The sequence below is a fragment of the Carassius auratus genome, chromosome 25 (assembly GCF_003368295.1).
Source record: "Carassius auratus strain Wakin chromosome 25, ASM336829v1, whole genome shotgun sequence".
Classification (NCBI taxonomy): domain Eukaryota; kingdom Metazoa; phylum Chordata; class Actinopteri; order Cypriniformes; family Cyprinidae; genus Carassius; species Carassius auratus.
This window is the reverse complement of record NC_039267.1, coordinates 3146083-3163884: the sequence shown is the minus strand read 5'-3', so window position 1 is coordinate 3163884 and position 17802 is coordinate 3146083. Positions and strand designations below refer to the sequence as shown.

Sequence of the window (17802 nt, the reverse complement as noted above, 5' to 3'; positions counted from 1 at the left end):
TTGTGTAAAATACTATTTTTTTTTCTACATATTTTCTCCTTTTTTCCCCACACATATATATTTTAGCTATTACTTAAATATATTGTAATGATATTTAGAGGATCATATGAAGCAGCTTGCTTCTAAATGACGCGTGCAAAAGGCTTTTATTTTGTACAGTACAATTTAAATTTGTATTTCATTTCATTTGATCAGTGTTTCCGGTAAGATGTTTACATGTTTCTAAACACGTTTACTTGAATTTAAAGATCATAACCACAGAATATTTCTAACTGTTATTGAGCTGTTGTTAAGAAGTCACTCCTCCACATATAAACCCCTGCTGGTTCCTCATGAGTCTGAGCGGATGAAGCAATCCTGTGGAGAGAATGAAGTGAATCGGCGTGTGTTTCTGCATGAGCTGCAGTGAAAGCAGCGGCAGGGACTCCTGGTTCCACATCATAAAGTTTTAATTGAAATGTGTCTCGTCGGGTCAGTGTGAATGGTGCGACTCGACGACTCTGCAGAAGGATTTACTCTTATAAACCTATCTTTCAGCCGTTTGCAGCTTTCAGCCGAAACATTGTTTTTTTTTATCATGCACTGGTTAATTTTAAGATTTTGGGCGTTCTTAAAGTGTTTTTTCAGACTAGTGTAGGGAAAAGATCCAAAATACACTTTTAAGTGTTTCTTGTATTGCACTTAATATATTTGCGTCTATAGATTTCATTTCGAGTGCTTATCTTTACAGACCATTTTCTCAAAATGAGTTTGTTTCTCCACTTCAGCAGCACTTATGTACACCAAATTTTAGAGTTTTGTTCTTGTCTATATTCTGAAGGATTCTACAGAGGGGTTTGTTCATATATCATTCCCTTGATTAGTATTTTTTTGTTTGTTTCATTGCATTTTATTGATTTGCGTCTGTTGAATTGAATTACAATACATATCTTTAAAGGACATTTTCTAAAAATGGAATGAACTTACATGCACAAAATTTTACAGTTTTGTTCTTGTCTATATTCTGAAGGTTTTTACAGAGGGGTTTGTTCATATAGCATTCACCTCATTTTATTTGTTTCATTGCACTTTATCGATTTGCGTCTGTTGATTTCAATTACAATGCAAATCTTTAAAGGACATTTTCTAAAAATGAGATGTTTCTCCACTTCAGCAGCACTTACATGCACCAAATTTTACAGTTTTGTTCTTAAATATGTTCTGAAGGGTTTTATAGAGGGGTTTGTTCATATATTACTCACTTAACATTTTGTTTGTTAAAAAAGGGTAAAAATTTATTTTTTTCCTGTATTTTGACAGTATTTTCTAATTTTCGAGGTAGCAAAAAGAGGAATCCAAATTTCCTTCTGTAAAAAACTTTAACTCTAATATGTTATCAAAAACAAACAATCATTTTGAGGCTGGCTTTACCCAATGTTCAGATAAATGTTCTGGAAATGTGTGCAAATTACTGCTTATTTAAATAGATTATGCTTCATTTATGTATTTAAACAACATTTCAGAAACAAATTTGCATTTCTTAAAGTAATCAATCAACTAGGGAAGTGTGGTGTATATATACCCTAAATTATTGAACAATTATGGTCAGTTTTAACTACGAAGAACACAAATGAACGATAGGAATCGGCCGTAAGACTGTGTAAACCATCTGTACATGGTCTACATGCCTCCAGATGAGGCATGAACAATATTTACAGTACAAAGTATTTTTTTGTAGTTTGTCCCTTAATGTGTTTGTTTCTTTGTTTTTCCTCCTCAGGCTTTTGGAAATGCCAAAACGGCCCATAACAATAATTCCAGCCGCTTTGGCAAATTTATTCAAGTCAACTATCAGGAGAGCGGGACGGTGAGAGGGTGAGATCTGCTTTTTTTGTTTAGTCAACTGTCCTGTTTGCTGTCTATGTAGGGCCCTACCTGTGAATACAGCATCCTAAATGACTGCTTTATAGTCACTTATGTCAATTATATATGCAATAGTCAACTATTTATTCAATTATAAATGGATTAAACTACTTTTATTGATACTTTTCTAGAAGTAAATACATTTAATACCGAAAAAGATGATACCTTACTTTTGGAACAGCCTGCGTATCCCATGATGCTCTAATGTAAAGGATGAACAATGAATCAAAATAAAATCAGAATGTGGCTTAGTGCGATTGTAAAATCACAGTTTTTACATAAATACATATTTATAAATAAATGTGTTATATATGAGTGTGTGTTTGTGTGTGTGTGTGTGTGAAATATGAAAAAGCTCAATGGTATAATGTCACAAAATGTAGAAATTAAGACATAAATACTAGTATTGTAATTTTACTGTTGTAATGTAAATATTCTTTTTATATTTTTTATTAAATACTCAATTTGTTATTTTATTAATATATTTTAATGTATTTTGTTTCACGTTTTTAGTTCATAATAATCATAGTTATTATTATTATTTGTAAATCTGGAAATCGAGGCATAACATTTTTGTTGAAATGAAGCCAGAAATAATATTTTGTTTAATACTAGATTTTAAATTTTTTTAATTTTTAAATATTTTGTTGATGTTTTTATTTAATTATAATGTTCTCTTGTATGTATCAGTTTTGATTTGAAAACCATCAGCGTTCCTGAGTTTTTGTGTGGAGTATTTGTAATGAATATATTTGCTTCTCGTGGAAGTTTTAACAGAAACTTTATAGCATTTTTATTTTTTATTGATTTCAGAGCGTATGTGGAGAAGTATCTTCTGGAAAAATCCCGACTTGTTTATCAGGAGCACAATGAGAGGTACGTCACATGATATTATGTATTTATACCTAAAATGTTGAGATTGTTGTTATTATTTAAACCACTGGTCCTTGTTAATATTAATATTACTCATACTGTATATTATTCTATCTCACAGGAACTATCATGTGTTTTACTACCTGCTGGCTGGAGCAAGTGAAGAAGAAAGAAAAGCCTTTCATCTCCTTAAACCAGAGGAGTATCATTATCTGAACCAGGTACAGCTGCTCAAACCAGACCCAGAACAGATTTATTGTCAAATATGACACTGTATTTACAGTCTGTCCTTGTTCGTTCCTAATGAAAAGCACAACATGCAGAAAAACATCCTCTCAGCTCGTTTTCTGAAAAACATGCCCTGTAATCCATGGCAACACAAAGAGCTGGATGATGCTGAGGCTGTTGCCAGGTGCCGCTGTTGCCATGGTGACAGTCGTCAGCATCGGTGGAGGCAAGATCAGAGTGAACCGAATGCTGGTCGCGTGCGGCTGATCTCACACACACACACACACATACACACACACACACACACACACCTACATACACACACACACACACGCACTTGCCTCACTCACTCACAGAGACAGACACACACTCACTCACTCAGGTTGAACAATGTTAGGTAGGTTATTCCAGAGTTTAGGCGCTAAATAGGAAAAGGATCTGCTGCCCGCAGTTGATTTTGATATTCTAAGTATTATCAAATTACCTGAGTTTTAAGAACGTAGCGGACGAAGAGGATTATAATGTATCAAGAGCTCGTTCAAATACTGAGGTGCTAAACCATTCAGGCCTTTATAATTAATAAGCAGTATTTTAAAATCTATACGATGTTTGATAGGGAGCCAGTGCAGTGTGGACAGGACCGGACTAATATGGTCATACTTCCTGGTTCTAGTAAGAACTCTTGCTGCTGCATTTTGGACTAGCTGTAGTTTGTTTACCAAGCGTGCAGAACAACCACCCAATAAAGCGTTACAATAATCTAACCTTGAGGTCATAAATGCATGGATTAACATTTCTGCATTTGACATTGAGAGCATAGGCCGTAATTTAGATATATTTTTGAGATGGAAAAATGCAGTTTTACAAATGCTAGAAACGTGGCTTTCTAAGGAAAGATTGCGATCAAATAGCACACCTAGGTTCCTAACTGATGACGAAGAATTGACAGAGCAACCATCAAGTCTTAGACAGTGTTCTAGGTTATTACAAGCAGAGTTTTTAGGTCCTATAATTAACACCTCTGTTTTTTTTTCAGAATTTAGCAGTAAGAAATTACTCGTCATCCAATTTTTTATATCGACTATGAATTCCATTAGTTTTTCAAATGGGTGTGTTTAACCGGGCCGCGAAGAAATATAGAGCTGAGTATCATCAGCATAACAGTGAAAGCTAACATCATGTTTCCTGAGGATATCTCCCAAGGGTAACATATAAAGCGTGAAGAGTAGCGGCCCTAGTACTGAGCCTTGAGGTACTCCATACTGCACTTGTGATCGATATGATACATCATTCACTGCTACGAACTGATGGCGGTCATATAAGTACGATTTAAACCATGCAGATGCACTCCCATTAATGCCAACAAAGTGTTCAAGTCTATGCAAAAGAATGTTGTGGTCAATTGTGTCAAACGCAGCACTAAGATCCAATAAAACTAATAGAGAGATACACCCACGATCAGATGATAAGAGCAGATCATTTGTAACTCTAAAGAGAGCAGTCTCAGTACTATGATACGGTCTAAATCCTGACTGGAAATCCTCACAGATAACATTTTTCTCTAAGAAGGAATATAATTGTGAGGATCCCACCTTTTCTAGTATCTTGGACAGAAAAGGGAGATTCGAGATCGGTCTGCAATTAAATAGTTCTTTGGCATGTTGTTACATGTTGTTTGGCATAAATTGTTACTCTTAAATTGTTTTGGACGTTTTTTTGTATTTTCTAGTTTAGCGAACAGACACAGTCTCTATAGGGTGATATCTAGGTGAAAGAGTCTCTATGTGCTGAGAATTAACCGTCTTCTGTGAAGTGGGGCAGCTAGCAGACGATCGGTTTAGCCAGGTCTGTCTGCTTTCTGACCTGGGCCCCAGTTAGTCAACTAATTACATACACTCGCATCACTCACTCATACACACATTCACACACACACACACACACACATATACAGCATCATCTGCCCTTTTGTGCCGTACAACTTCCTGGTTCAGCATTGCTCTGATCATGATGCATGGATGTGTGATATTCTGCAGGAATAGACATCTGTAGATGTGTGTGAGGATCTGAGAGAGTTTCATCTCGGGGTGTACAAATCACAATGAACATCCAATTAGTGTTTGGACAGTAAACGTCTTTTTAAAGGCCAAAATATCTAGACATTTGTTATGATGCAATAATATATAATCCAGTTTAATGATACCAAATAATATATACACATCATATTTTATAATTGTTTTAAATTATTAATTGAAATGCATTTACTCAAAATTCAAAAACAAGACCATTGAGTGTATTATTTTCCTTTGTTTGCAAACACAAAGACTCATAATACTGTAGGTCTTTTTTAGCATTTAATCACCTGTCATCATTTATTAGCTGCTTTTGAAGTGTCTTTCTGTACAATAAATGACACTTCATTACATATTCAGTCCAATCTCACTGGACTGAATGAGTGCTGATCAGATTCATCGTAGTGTAGAATGGTAATGTAATGTCATCTCTGTGAGAGTGTGTGTACCATCCGTGTGTGTGTGTGTGTGTGTGTGTGTGTGTGTGTGTGTGTGTGTGAGAGAGAGACAGATGAGCATGTCTGCAGCTCTTAACTGTCTGTCTGCCTTCCAGATAACAAAGAAAGTCCACAGACAGCACTGGGGAAATTACTGTGAGACCGAGCTGGTCAGTATCAGTGTGTGTGTGTGTGTGTGTGTGTGTGTGTTCATGTAGAGCTTCTCCCGTTTGCTTTCGTCACGTCTCTTCTGTTATTGTGTGTCTCTGGACGCTGCTGTTTTGAGTCAACCACCAAATCTAATTAGCAGCATTTAATCAAGTGCTTGATGGAGATCGACTCGATTAGAGACGCAGCGTTTCAAGACTTCACGTGTGGTCCTGTGCGTTCCTTTGGGCCAGGACAGGGTTATTATAGTTTATAGTAATAATAATAATATTTACAATAATTATAATACAGTAGTATAACTTTTTCTTGACTTGAATGACATTAAATGTTTATAAAAATATAAAATTTATTTTATTTCAACTCGTTGCAAAGGCAACGTTTCTTCTTTTTTGTTGTTGTTGAAAAACTAAAATAACTAAATGTAAAATAGTTACTGAAACTGAATATAAATATAAAAAATATTTCAATAAATATAAATAAATAATGTGTAGACTTATGAAAAGAACTAATGATAATTACTAAAACAAAAGATATTACTAAAGGTTTAAGTAAAATTAAAGTGAAAACTGAACAAATTTGATTCAAAGTATTGTATTGTCAGGAAAAAAGGGGGAAAAAATATATATATAAATAAATATTTAAGAAATATTTTTTTAAATATATTTTTTGTTGTATTTCATTTACTTTTATTTTGATTATCATTTGTTTCATTTTGTTAGATTTTTTTACATTTTTGTTTTATTTTTTATATTTCATTTAGTTTTAAATTTTAGCATTGTTTTATATATTATTTTGTTATTAATTTCAGATTTTTTTTATTTTTTGTGTGTAATATTTCAATATTTTTAATGATTTTTACATTAGTATATTTCTGCCTTTAGAATCCAGATGAACCTTACTGATTTGTGTTGTTGTTGTTCTTGCTTGCTCGGTCTCAGCACGGTTCTGCTCGTGTTAATAGTCTTCTAACGAGACGTCTTGTTCTCATGGGATCTTGGGTTTACACTCACAGGTTGATTCTGAAACGTTGTATCATTGTCAGGAATCGCTGAGATGAACAGACTTTAGAGTGATCCTAACACTAACATCAGGCTATTATTAGGGTCAACAGGAAGTTGTGTGTCTCTCACCGCCTCACTTCCTCTGCACACTTCTGCCTCTGACCGTCCTCAAAGAGCTGTGGCTTTGTGTTTGTGTTTCAATGAGTCACGTTTAATTTACTGCAAATCCTTATGCTCATTATGCAACTACGTTATATTAACTGCTCACCTACTAGTATTACTGAAATACTATTATGGTGATAATTATATTTCGTTTTTTAAATGTATAATTTTTTATAATGTTTTAGTGTTTATTTAAATAATAATTAGTATTTTTTTGTGTGCGTCATTTTTCTTTTACATTTTTTTTCTTCTAATTTTTTTTATTTAGTTTTTATATATTTGTATATATTTGTTTCAATTAAAGTTAAAAACTAAATGAAAATTGCCTTTGTAAGTATCTAAAAGGGTTAATTTTGTTTAAAAAATATATATTTAATATAATATTATTATTTAAAGAATTATAATTTTAATAATGATCTTAAACTATTTTAATAATTGATAAAAAAATATATATTTTTTTACATTTTATTTCAAGTTGCAATAATGTTTTTTTAAAATGGTTTTAGTTTTAGTTAACTCTAATAATCCTGTTACTTGTACTTTATTGCAGGAATAGTGTATAATTATATTGCAAACCTGTGTGATATATTATAATATATATTTAATGATAATTAACATTTTATTAATTACCGTAAAGAATATAATTAAATATATATTGTAACAAAAAATATAGTATTATTTATTTAAAATAAAATAAATAAAACTTGACGAATATTGAAACTTTTAATGTACTTTTATGAATCTTTTATTTCAGGTATAATTTTTTTTATTATTATTAACACCAAGGGAAGGTTAAATGTGGGTTGAAGGTGAAATAAGAGTGTTTTGTGCCTTGATTAACGCTCCGTGTGTTGTGTTTGGCTCAGGACTGTTTCACGGTGGAAGGAGAAGATCTGAAGCATGACTTTGAGCGTCTGCAGCTGGCCATGGAGATGGTGGGCTTCCTGCCGAGCACCAGAAAACAGTGAGTTACAGCATAAAACCACATATGAAGAGACACACAGTCTACCTGTCAATCACTTCATGTGTTCAGGCTTTCTGGCGTCTGATTGGCTGACGTGGCATTAGAGGGCGGGGTTGTGTGATGTATTTTTCTGTTCTCTTTGTTTAGTTTTTTTGTTTATTGTGAGATTTGACTCATGTTTTGTTCCCCGCAGAATCTTTTCTTTACTGTCTGCGATTCTTCTGCTGGGAAATATCCGTTACAAGAAGAAGACGAACAGAGACGACTCCATCGACATCAGCAACCCAGAGGTGCTTCCTATCGTCTCCGAACTGCTGGAGGTGAGACGAACCACAAAACTAAACCTGTGCAAATCGAGCTACATTTTATTTTTAATTTTATAGATATTTTTAAAAATGATTTTTATATTTTATTTAATATTTTGAACTAATTGAATTCATTTTATTGTTTTATTTTATATTTTAATTTGATTTATTTAATTTTATTTTCCAATTATATTTTTATTTATGATCAAGTTTTTGTAATTGCGGGTTTTTGGCATGTTTTATAATTTGTCATTAACATTTTTTATATAGGTTAAAATTCCTATTGTACTTTATCAGTGTATCAGTTTCTATTTTTCTTGCACATTTTTAATAAGTTTACCATCTAAAATTTATTTATTTTTATTAATTATTTAATTTATTTATTTACTTTATTTAAATTTTTATTGTATTGTTTATTTATTTATTATTTTATTCTTATTCTTATTTATTTTTATTTATTTTATTTTATTTTTTTTATTGTATTTTTTATTTTATTGTATATTTCTTTCTTTATTATTATTTTATTATGATTTATTTTTATTTTATTTATTTTTTTATTTTTTTTTATTTATTTATTTTTTTTTTTTTTTATTTATTTTATTTTATTTTTTTTTTATTTTTTTTTATTGTATATTTCTTTCTTTATTATTATTTTATTATTTTATTATTATTTATTTTTATTTTATTTTTATTTATTTATTTATTTATTTTTATTTTTTATTATTTTATTTTTATTTGTTTTTATTTTATTTTTTTATTTATTTTTTTTTTATTTTAATTTTTTGTTTGTTTTTATTTATTTTTTATTTTATACTTATTTATTTTTATTTATTTTATTTTATTTATTTTTGTTTTATTTTATTTTACTATTAAATGTTATAATTTTATTTATTTATTTATTTATTTTCTTATGAATCTTGACTTCTCTTAGCTTCATCTCCACCGTCCAGCTGCTTCAGTTTAATTTCACACTGAGAAAGGTTTCATTTTCTCTGCCCGCATGAGTCTTTGGCCTGAAAACTGGAGGTTTTCCTGCTTTATGAGCTTCAGATTCCTCATTCGTGTTTTCTTTTTACAATGTTTTGGTCCTCTCTGAAAACCTTTGGTGTTTTGAATGTTAATCCACCACACAAACACACACAGACAGCAGTAAAACACATGAGTTAATGTGATATAACTGAACATTTCTATGCATTCGAGGCGTTTATGGGATTTTATCCGAGCGTCTGTCGGTAGAATTGTCTTGAAATTTCCCAGTGGAAAGTGTGTTGATGTTAAAAAGCACATTCAGTCCAAACACAGATTGGTATTAAAGAGTAAAATGGACTTAGATTCACTAAGCTACAGAACTCTCCACAGAAGCGTCCTAAATTAGTGTGTGTAATGCTAATGTGTGTGTGTGTGTGTGTGTGTGTGTGCAGGTGAAGGAGGAGATGCTTTTCGAGGCTCTGACCACACGAAAGACGGTGACGGTGGGCGAGAGGTTGATCGTGCCGTATAAACTGGCCGAGGTGAGACGGTTGTTTTATTCTGTGAGATTGTCACGTCTGTTGGAAGCCGTGGTGGTTTCTGTGAGGTTTGTGGTCCCAAGTGTTAGGTTTTCAAGGGTTTTTCCTGTGAACTGTTTACTCTCGAATCCTCCTTCCGCCCACACCCCGATCTCATTTCCTCCGCTGGTGCTCTGCTGACCCCGAGGTCTTCTTCAGACCTTCACCTGTTCTTGTGTTCATGTGCGTTACCAGACACTGGGACACAAATCAGTGTTTGAACAGTAAGATTTAGCATGTTTTTAAAGGAGTCTCTTCTGCTCACCAAGCCTGCATTTATTTGATCCGAAGTACAGTAAAAGTAGTAATATTGTGAAATATTTTTTACTATTTAAAACAGCTGTTTTCTGTGTGAATATATAATAAAGTGTAATTTATTTCTGTGATGCTCCGCTGTATTTTCAGCATCATGTCAAACTCTCTCTCCATCTCGTCTCACTTTCTCTTGTGATCTAAAGTCAAACGCTGAACGTTTCCTCCACAGAGTGTGTGTGTGTGTGTGTGCGTGAATGACGACACTCAAAACAGAGTAATTCAGAGACACGCACACATTTTACCTCTAAATAATTTTTTATGTCAGTATTTTAATTTTAGTGTCTATCTATCACTATCAGTTTCCTTTTTTGTATCTTTTGTTTTCATTTTCATTTTAGATTGAAGTTTTAGTGAGTTTTTACTGTTTGTTTGTTTGTTTTTAAGTGTAGGTGTAGGTTTTATTCACTTTTATTTATCAGGTTTTTTATTTATTTACATTTTTCAGCTGATATATTATTCAATTTTTATATTTTTATTTAAAATTGTATGTTATTCATTTCAATTTTATTTTATTTAATTCATTTTTATGTTGTTTTCACACACACACACACGGTTTTTCCATGATCTTAACGATGAATGACTCTTACTTCTCCTCCACTGTTTCTGAGGACGTGATCAGAGCGACGCTCAACCTTTAAATGTTAAAGTGTTGTGAACAATGAATCACGCAGGGGGAGTTTTATATAATGTTCATCCCCTCCTCCAGAATTCAGCTAAAAATAAAAGCTGAATCGATAATGCGGGACTGAACATGAGCTTGTGTTTATTATGAATCGAGTCTGAATGTCCTTGAGTCTCTCAGCAGCCAATCAGCTTCTCTCTTCCCATCATGCCCGGCGACACGCGGCTGGACGTCAGAGTAGTTTGATGGGTGTTAAGTGAGGAGGGTTTTATATGTTGAGCTCATACAGGTTCAGTAAATGGCTTTCTTTCTTGGCAGCGGCTGCAGCTTTATGGGCTTTACACACACTCTGAAAGAGAGAGAGAGAGACATAGAGAGAGAGGGAGAGAGAGAGACATAGAGAGAGAGAGAAAGAGAGAGAGAGAGACAGAGAGAGAGAGAGACATAGAGAGAAAAGAGGGAGAGAGAGAGACATGGAGAGAAAAGAGGGAGAGAGAGAGAGAGACATAGAGAGAAAAGAGGGAGAGAGAGAGACATGGAGAGAAAAGAGGGAGAGAGAGAGAGAGAGAGACGTAGAGAGAGAGAGAAAGAGAGAGAGAGAGAGAGAGAGAGACAGGGAGAGAGAGAGAGAGAGAGAGAGAGAGAGAGAGAGAGAGAGAGAAAAGAAGGAGAGAGAGAGGGAGAAAAGAGGGAGAGAGACAAAGACCGAGAGTGAGAAAAAAGAGAGAGAGAGTCTCAAACCACATTAAAGAGGATTTTTCTGCAAGAAATTGTGGCTTATATGAACAGGTAAATTCCTGCATAAATCTGTATATTAAATAAAAGAATACTAAAAAAATGTTTGCATGCAATAAAAAGTCTATATTTATGTATGCATATATGCACAACATTTTTAATATTATGGTTGATGAATATATGAAGTAAAATACATAGATGTTTTTTTTTTAATGCTTTTATTGCATTTATTATATGTATTTATGTAGTAGTTTCTCACATATATTTTATGTAATTAATTAATATACAGGTTTATGTACATTTATTTATTAGTAAAATATATATGCTTCTAATGGTTTATATAATCTATATTTATTTATTTTATTTTGAGGTTGTGCATAAAACAGAGTAGTGGAGTACGATTTGCAATAATTATGAATTTGTACTTTAAAATTTGGGGCCAGGTTTACTATCTTGTCTTTTGGCATTAAAATAGTGCTGTCAGGATTTACTGAAGAATTAGGCATGGACTGTTCTCTTATTCTTGCGCCTGACCTAATTAAACATGCATTTGTAGGAGTTTCCCTTTCAGACGCAAAATGTATGGGAGGAGAATATTCAAATCGATCACACAGGTTTACGAACGTTCATGCTCGTCATATTACTAGTATTTGTGCATTTATTTAACACCCCTAAAAAGCATGTCTTAAAGCAGGTGGTAATCTATGCTGCTCTTGGTCATTATGGAAATGATCTGGCTACATCTGTGTCCTTTAATATGCACATTGTTAGATAATTTCCCCTCCCATCAGTGCTTTTATGGAATTGCACTGTAACCAGAATACATTCAGTATATTCAGAATATACACACACACACACACAGGTTTTTAATTACTCCTGTGCAGGCATGCTACATGTTTGTGTGACACAGGAAGTGACTTGTTAGTGGAAATTCAGGGACGTTTCTATATGTGAGACCACAGTTTCCCCTAAATAATCTCACTGTGATATCTGAGTTTCACAGAGCTCTTTCAGTGGGTGAAGCGGCAAACATGACCAGTGCTTGTGTTGTTTTTATCTGATGTGATTTCTCACTGAACGTTGGGTCTGTTCTTCTGTTGTTCACGCTTGAAGAAGCTGGTGACTTCATGCAAACATCACTCACATTCTCCTCACAAAATGTACAAATCTAGTTTGTGTTATGTGTTTTGTGGTTTAGTCACATTGTGAGTGTGTGTTTGTTTGATAAGCATGTGAGACTCACACACACGTGTGTGATGGCGGTGATTGACAGGTGTGTGTTTGCACAGGCGGGGACCGTGAGGGACTCGATGGCCAAATCTCTGTACGGCGCTCTGTTCGACTGGATTGTCTTCCGCACAAACCACGCACTGCTCTACAACAAAGACCTGGAGGACTCAGACAAGGTACAAACAAACACACACACACACACTCAAACTCACACAAGAACTCTTCCAAACAAAAACTCACATATACTCGTAAAAACTCACAAACATTCACACAAACTCACAAATAAACAGGCAAACGCACACACAAACATTTACAAACAGACACATACAAACACATACACACAAACTTATAAAAATTTACACAGACCCATGAAGACACAAAAAATCACACATACTCACACAAACTCACTAAAACTCAAAAAACTCAAACTCACAAACACTCACAGAAATTCGCAAAAACACAAACTTAGAGAAACAAAACTCAAACAGGCTCACAGAAACACAAACTCACAAAAACACACAAACTCACAAACACTCACACAAACAAACAAACACTCACAAACACAGAAACTCACAAACACTCACACAAACAAACACACACTCACAAACACACAAACTCACAACAAACAAACACTCACACAAACAAACACTCACAAACACACAAACACACAAACTCACAAACACTCACACAAACAAACACACACTCACAAACACACAAACACTCACACAAACAAACACACACTCATAAACACTCAAACTCAAACACACACAAACACACTCACAAACACTCACACAAACAAACACTCACAAACACTCACACAAACAAACACTCACAAACACTTACACAAACTCACACTCATAAACACTCAAACTCAAACACTCACACAAACACTCACAAACACTTACACAAACAAACACACACTCATAAACACTCAAACTCAAACACTCACACAAACACACTCACAAACACTTACACAAACAAACACACACTCATAAACACTCAAACTCAAACACTCACACAAACAAACACTCACACAAACAAACACTCACACAAACAAACACTCACAAACACTTACACAAACTCACACTTATAAACACTCAAACACTCACGCAAACTCACACTCACAAACACTCACGCAAACAAACACTCACAAACACACAAACACACACAAACTCACAAACACTCACAAACACTCAAACTCAAACACTCACATAAACAAACACTCACACAAACTTACAAACACTTACAATAAAAACAAACACTCAAACTCACACACACACAAACTCATAAACACACACAAACACACACTCACAAACACATACTCACAAACACTCACACAAACACACACTCACAAACACAAAAATTCACAAACACTCACACAAACAAACACTCACAAACACACAAACTCACAAATACTCACACAAACAAACACTCACAAACACACAAACTCACACTCATAAACACACAAACTCACAAATACTCACACAATCTCACAAATACTCACACAAACAAACACTCACAAACACTTACACAAACTCACACTCATAAACTCACAAACACTTACACAAACTCACACTCATAAACACACAAACTCACAAATACTCACACAAACACACACTCATAAACACACAAACTCACAAATACTCACACAAACACTCACAAACTCACAAACACTCACGCAAATTCACAAACACACAAACTCACAAAGACTTACAAAAACTCACACTCCCAAACTCACAAACACTCATAAACACTCACTCACAAACACAAACTCATAAACACTCACACAAACAAACACTCACAAACTCACAAACACACAAACTCACACTCACAAACACACAAACGCTCACTCTCACAAACTCACAAACACTCACAAACACTCACAAACTCACACTCACAAACACAAACGCTCACTCACAAACTCATAAACAGTCACAAACACTCACAAACTCACACTCACAAACACACAAACGCTCACTCACACAAATACTCACAAACTCATAAACAGTCACAAACACTCACAAACTCACACTCACAAACACACAAACGCTCACTCACACAAATACTCACAAACTCATAAACACTCACACAAATACTCACAAACTCATAAACACTCACACAAACACTCACAAACTCTTAAACACTCACACAAACACTCACACACTCACAAACACTCACAAACAAACACTCACAAACTCACACTCACAAACACTCACACACTCACAAACACTCACAAACAAACACTCACAAACTCACAAACGCTCACTCTCACAAACTCATAAACACTCACACAAATACTCACAAACTCATAAACACTCACACAAACACTCACAAACTCCTAAACACTCACACAAACACTCACACACTCACAAACAAACTCTCACAAACTCACACTCACAAACACACAAACACTCACACACTCACAAACACTCACAAACAAACACTCACAAACTCACAAACAAACACACAAACTGAAAGGTGTGTGTATTATATTGTTTGTACAGTAGCTAGTATTAATCGTAGCACACACATTTGCTCCTGTTATTGGCAGGTTCTGTCTAGGTGACTTCAGTGACTGATTGTGTTCATCATTGTCTTTGATCTCCCTCATAGTGTTGTCAAAAGACCGGGTACTTCGGTACCAACTCGGTACTAAAAAAAATGAAAATGTGACGGTAGCAGGTTTCTTTTAGTACCGGTGGTACTGAGAACCTGCTCAACCCGGTTCTTGACGCATACAGTGATATGATTTCCGCGAAGAAGAAAACACAGACGAATCTCAAAATCCAGTCATGAAAATTAAACTTACATTTTTAATATGGACAGTCAAAGTTAGTCAACATTTGTCAAAGTTAGCATCAAATCTCCATATGGACCAGTATCTGTAAATGTTAAACCGCTTTGGTACCAAAATTGGTACAGAGAACCGTGGATTTTCACTGGTATCGTACCGAATACTGAAATTTTGTTACTGTGTCAACAGTACTCCCTCATTAATAAAGCGATAAGCTCTGATGATGTGGTGAGATCACACATTAGCGCACAGTTTCACATTGACCTGATGTGAGATGTGTGTGTGTGTGTGTGTGTGTGTGTGTTTCAGATCCTGTCCATCGGTGTGCTAGACATCTTTGGCTTCGAGGACTACGAGAACAACAGCTTCGAGCAGTTCTGCATCAACTTCGCCAACGAGACGCTGCAGCATTACTTCAACCAGCACGTCTTCAAGCTGGAGCAGGTAACTGATCTCTGGATCTGATCACCTTTACTCGTCCTGCTGTGCGCTCACATGATCACATCTCATTACTGAACCTTACAACATAGACAAACATGAGCTGTGCTTAGATCTTGATCTTTCACCAGTGTTTAATATGAATACTGTGCTTATTCAAAGGGGTAATGTGATGTTTTCATGTTATATTTTTATTCCAGTAAATGCATTAATTTTGTACAAGAGAATTGAAAGATCTTGAACACTTTCAAAATATAAGCGTAAAAAACTATATAGACATTGAAAGCTTAAAATGAACGGAAACATTGCACTGGCAACTAGCTGAAATAGATTAAATATATTATGTACTTTATTTCAGTTAATTTGTTTTTTAATTTTATTTCAAGTAACATTTTTTATGTTTTTATTTTTAGTTTGCGTTAACTATAATAACCCTGATTGAAAGGATTAAAGCCTTAATTTTGGGATTTAAGTGAAGTTCACTTTATACAAGAAAATTATTTTGTAATTGTATTTTTGGACTTTCATAATAAGATCATAAAAAAATATATAGACTTAAATATTATATATATATACAATAAAAAATAAAAAATATTATATATATATATATATATATATATATATATATATATATATATATATATCAGGCATTTCATTATCATATTTTTTTGTAGGGTTATTCGTTTTATACATTATAAACTTAGTGTTATTATATAAATTATAATTCTTATGATTGTTGTTGTTTTATTGCATTTATTTTCTGAAACACTTCAAGTTAAAATGTATGATTGTAATGCACTATTAAAATAATAATAATAATAATAATAATAACTTTTATTTTTGTTGTTGTGGCTAGTATGAAACTATTTTAACTGCTGCAGAAATAATAATAATATACAAAGCCCTAAAATTGGAGGTTAATAATGTTGTTAGTGTATATTTGAGATAAATCATTATTATATTTAATATTGGGTAACACTTTAGAATAACGGTCCATTAGTTAATATTAGTTAACTACTTTAGTTAACATGATCTAAGCAAGAACAATCCTTCTACAGCATTTATTAATCTTTGCTGATATTAATTTCAACATTTACTAATGCATCGTTCAAATCAAAAGTTGTGCTTGTTAACATTAGTTAATGCACCGTGAATTAGCATGAACTAACAATTATTAACTGTATTTTCATTTAACTACCTAACTGTATGTGTCAGGAGGAGTATCGCTCGGAGGGCATCAGCTGGCACATGATCGATTACATGGACAACACGGCGTGCATCAACCTCATCAGCAAGAAGCCCACCGCGCTGCTCCATCTGCTGGACGAGGAGTGCAAGTCAGTCTCTGTTACAGTATTAAACTCTTCTTGTTTTGGGTTTCACTGAAATGTCCAGTCAATATTAAGATAGGAGCCGGTTCTGTTGGATTTATTCACACTCATGTTTATTTAATTCTTCATTATCATTATCTTAGTTTTTTGTTATATTGTTTTAACATCGGAAAACTGGATAACTCACCACTAATATTAAAATCAGATTTCATTTTGTTTTGTGTAATTCAGATGAAAGTATAGTTTTTATTAATATTTACAATTATATGTCTTATATTTTACATTTTCATTTAAGTCCATTTAGTTCATTTAAGTTGTAGTAATTTTTATATATATATATATATACTACATAAATACTTTGCACAATATTTGTGTAGAGTTCATTTTAAATTCACTTTTATTTGTATATATTTTTGTAATTAAATTTACGTTTTAGTCATTTTCTTGTGTATTTATTTTTCCATATTTGTTACTCATTTAATAGTTTTTTTATTTATTAAAAATATTGATGTTATGTAAAAATGTTTTTTTTGTGTGTTAGTTTTAATGTATGCTCATATTACATTACATTTACATTTATAATGAGTATATTTGTTTATCAAAACATTTTAATTAATATTATATTTATTTGAAATAATAAAAATTTTGTTTCGGTTTTAGTTATTCTAGTACTTCAGGTTT

The 17802-nt window shown here is 33.3% G+C and overlaps 1 protein-coding gene across 7 annotated transcripts in view; it reads left to right on the top strand.

Annotated features, from left to right (window-relative positions):
* Nucleotides 1-17802, top strand: part of myo9ab (myosin IXAb) — an 89672-nt gene that overhangs the window by 39971 nt on the left and 31899 nt on the right. For 6 of the 7 annotated variants that reach the window (XM_026202059.1, XM_026202062.1, XM_026202060.1 and 3 more), the window contains exons 4-13: nt 1760-1854; nt 2716-2778; nt 2897-2996; nt 5626-5679; nt 7707-7804; nt 7998-8124; nt 9531-9620; nt 12618-12734; nt 15662-15796; nt 17006-17127. In XM_026202059.1, coding sequence (XP_026057844.1) covers nt 1760-1854; nt 2716-2778; nt 2897-2996; nt 5626-5679; nt 7707-7804; nt 7998-8124; nt 9531-9620; nt 12618-12734; nt 15662-15796; nt 17006-17127 — 1001 coding nt within the window. The remainder of the gene's footprint in view (nt 1-1759; nt 1855-2715; nt 2779-2896; nt 2997-5625; nt 5680-7706; nt 7805-7997; nt 8125-9530; nt 9621-12617; nt 12735-15661; nt 15797-17005; nt 17128-17802) is intronic. The other variant, XM_026202061.1, reaches the window with a different exon arrangement.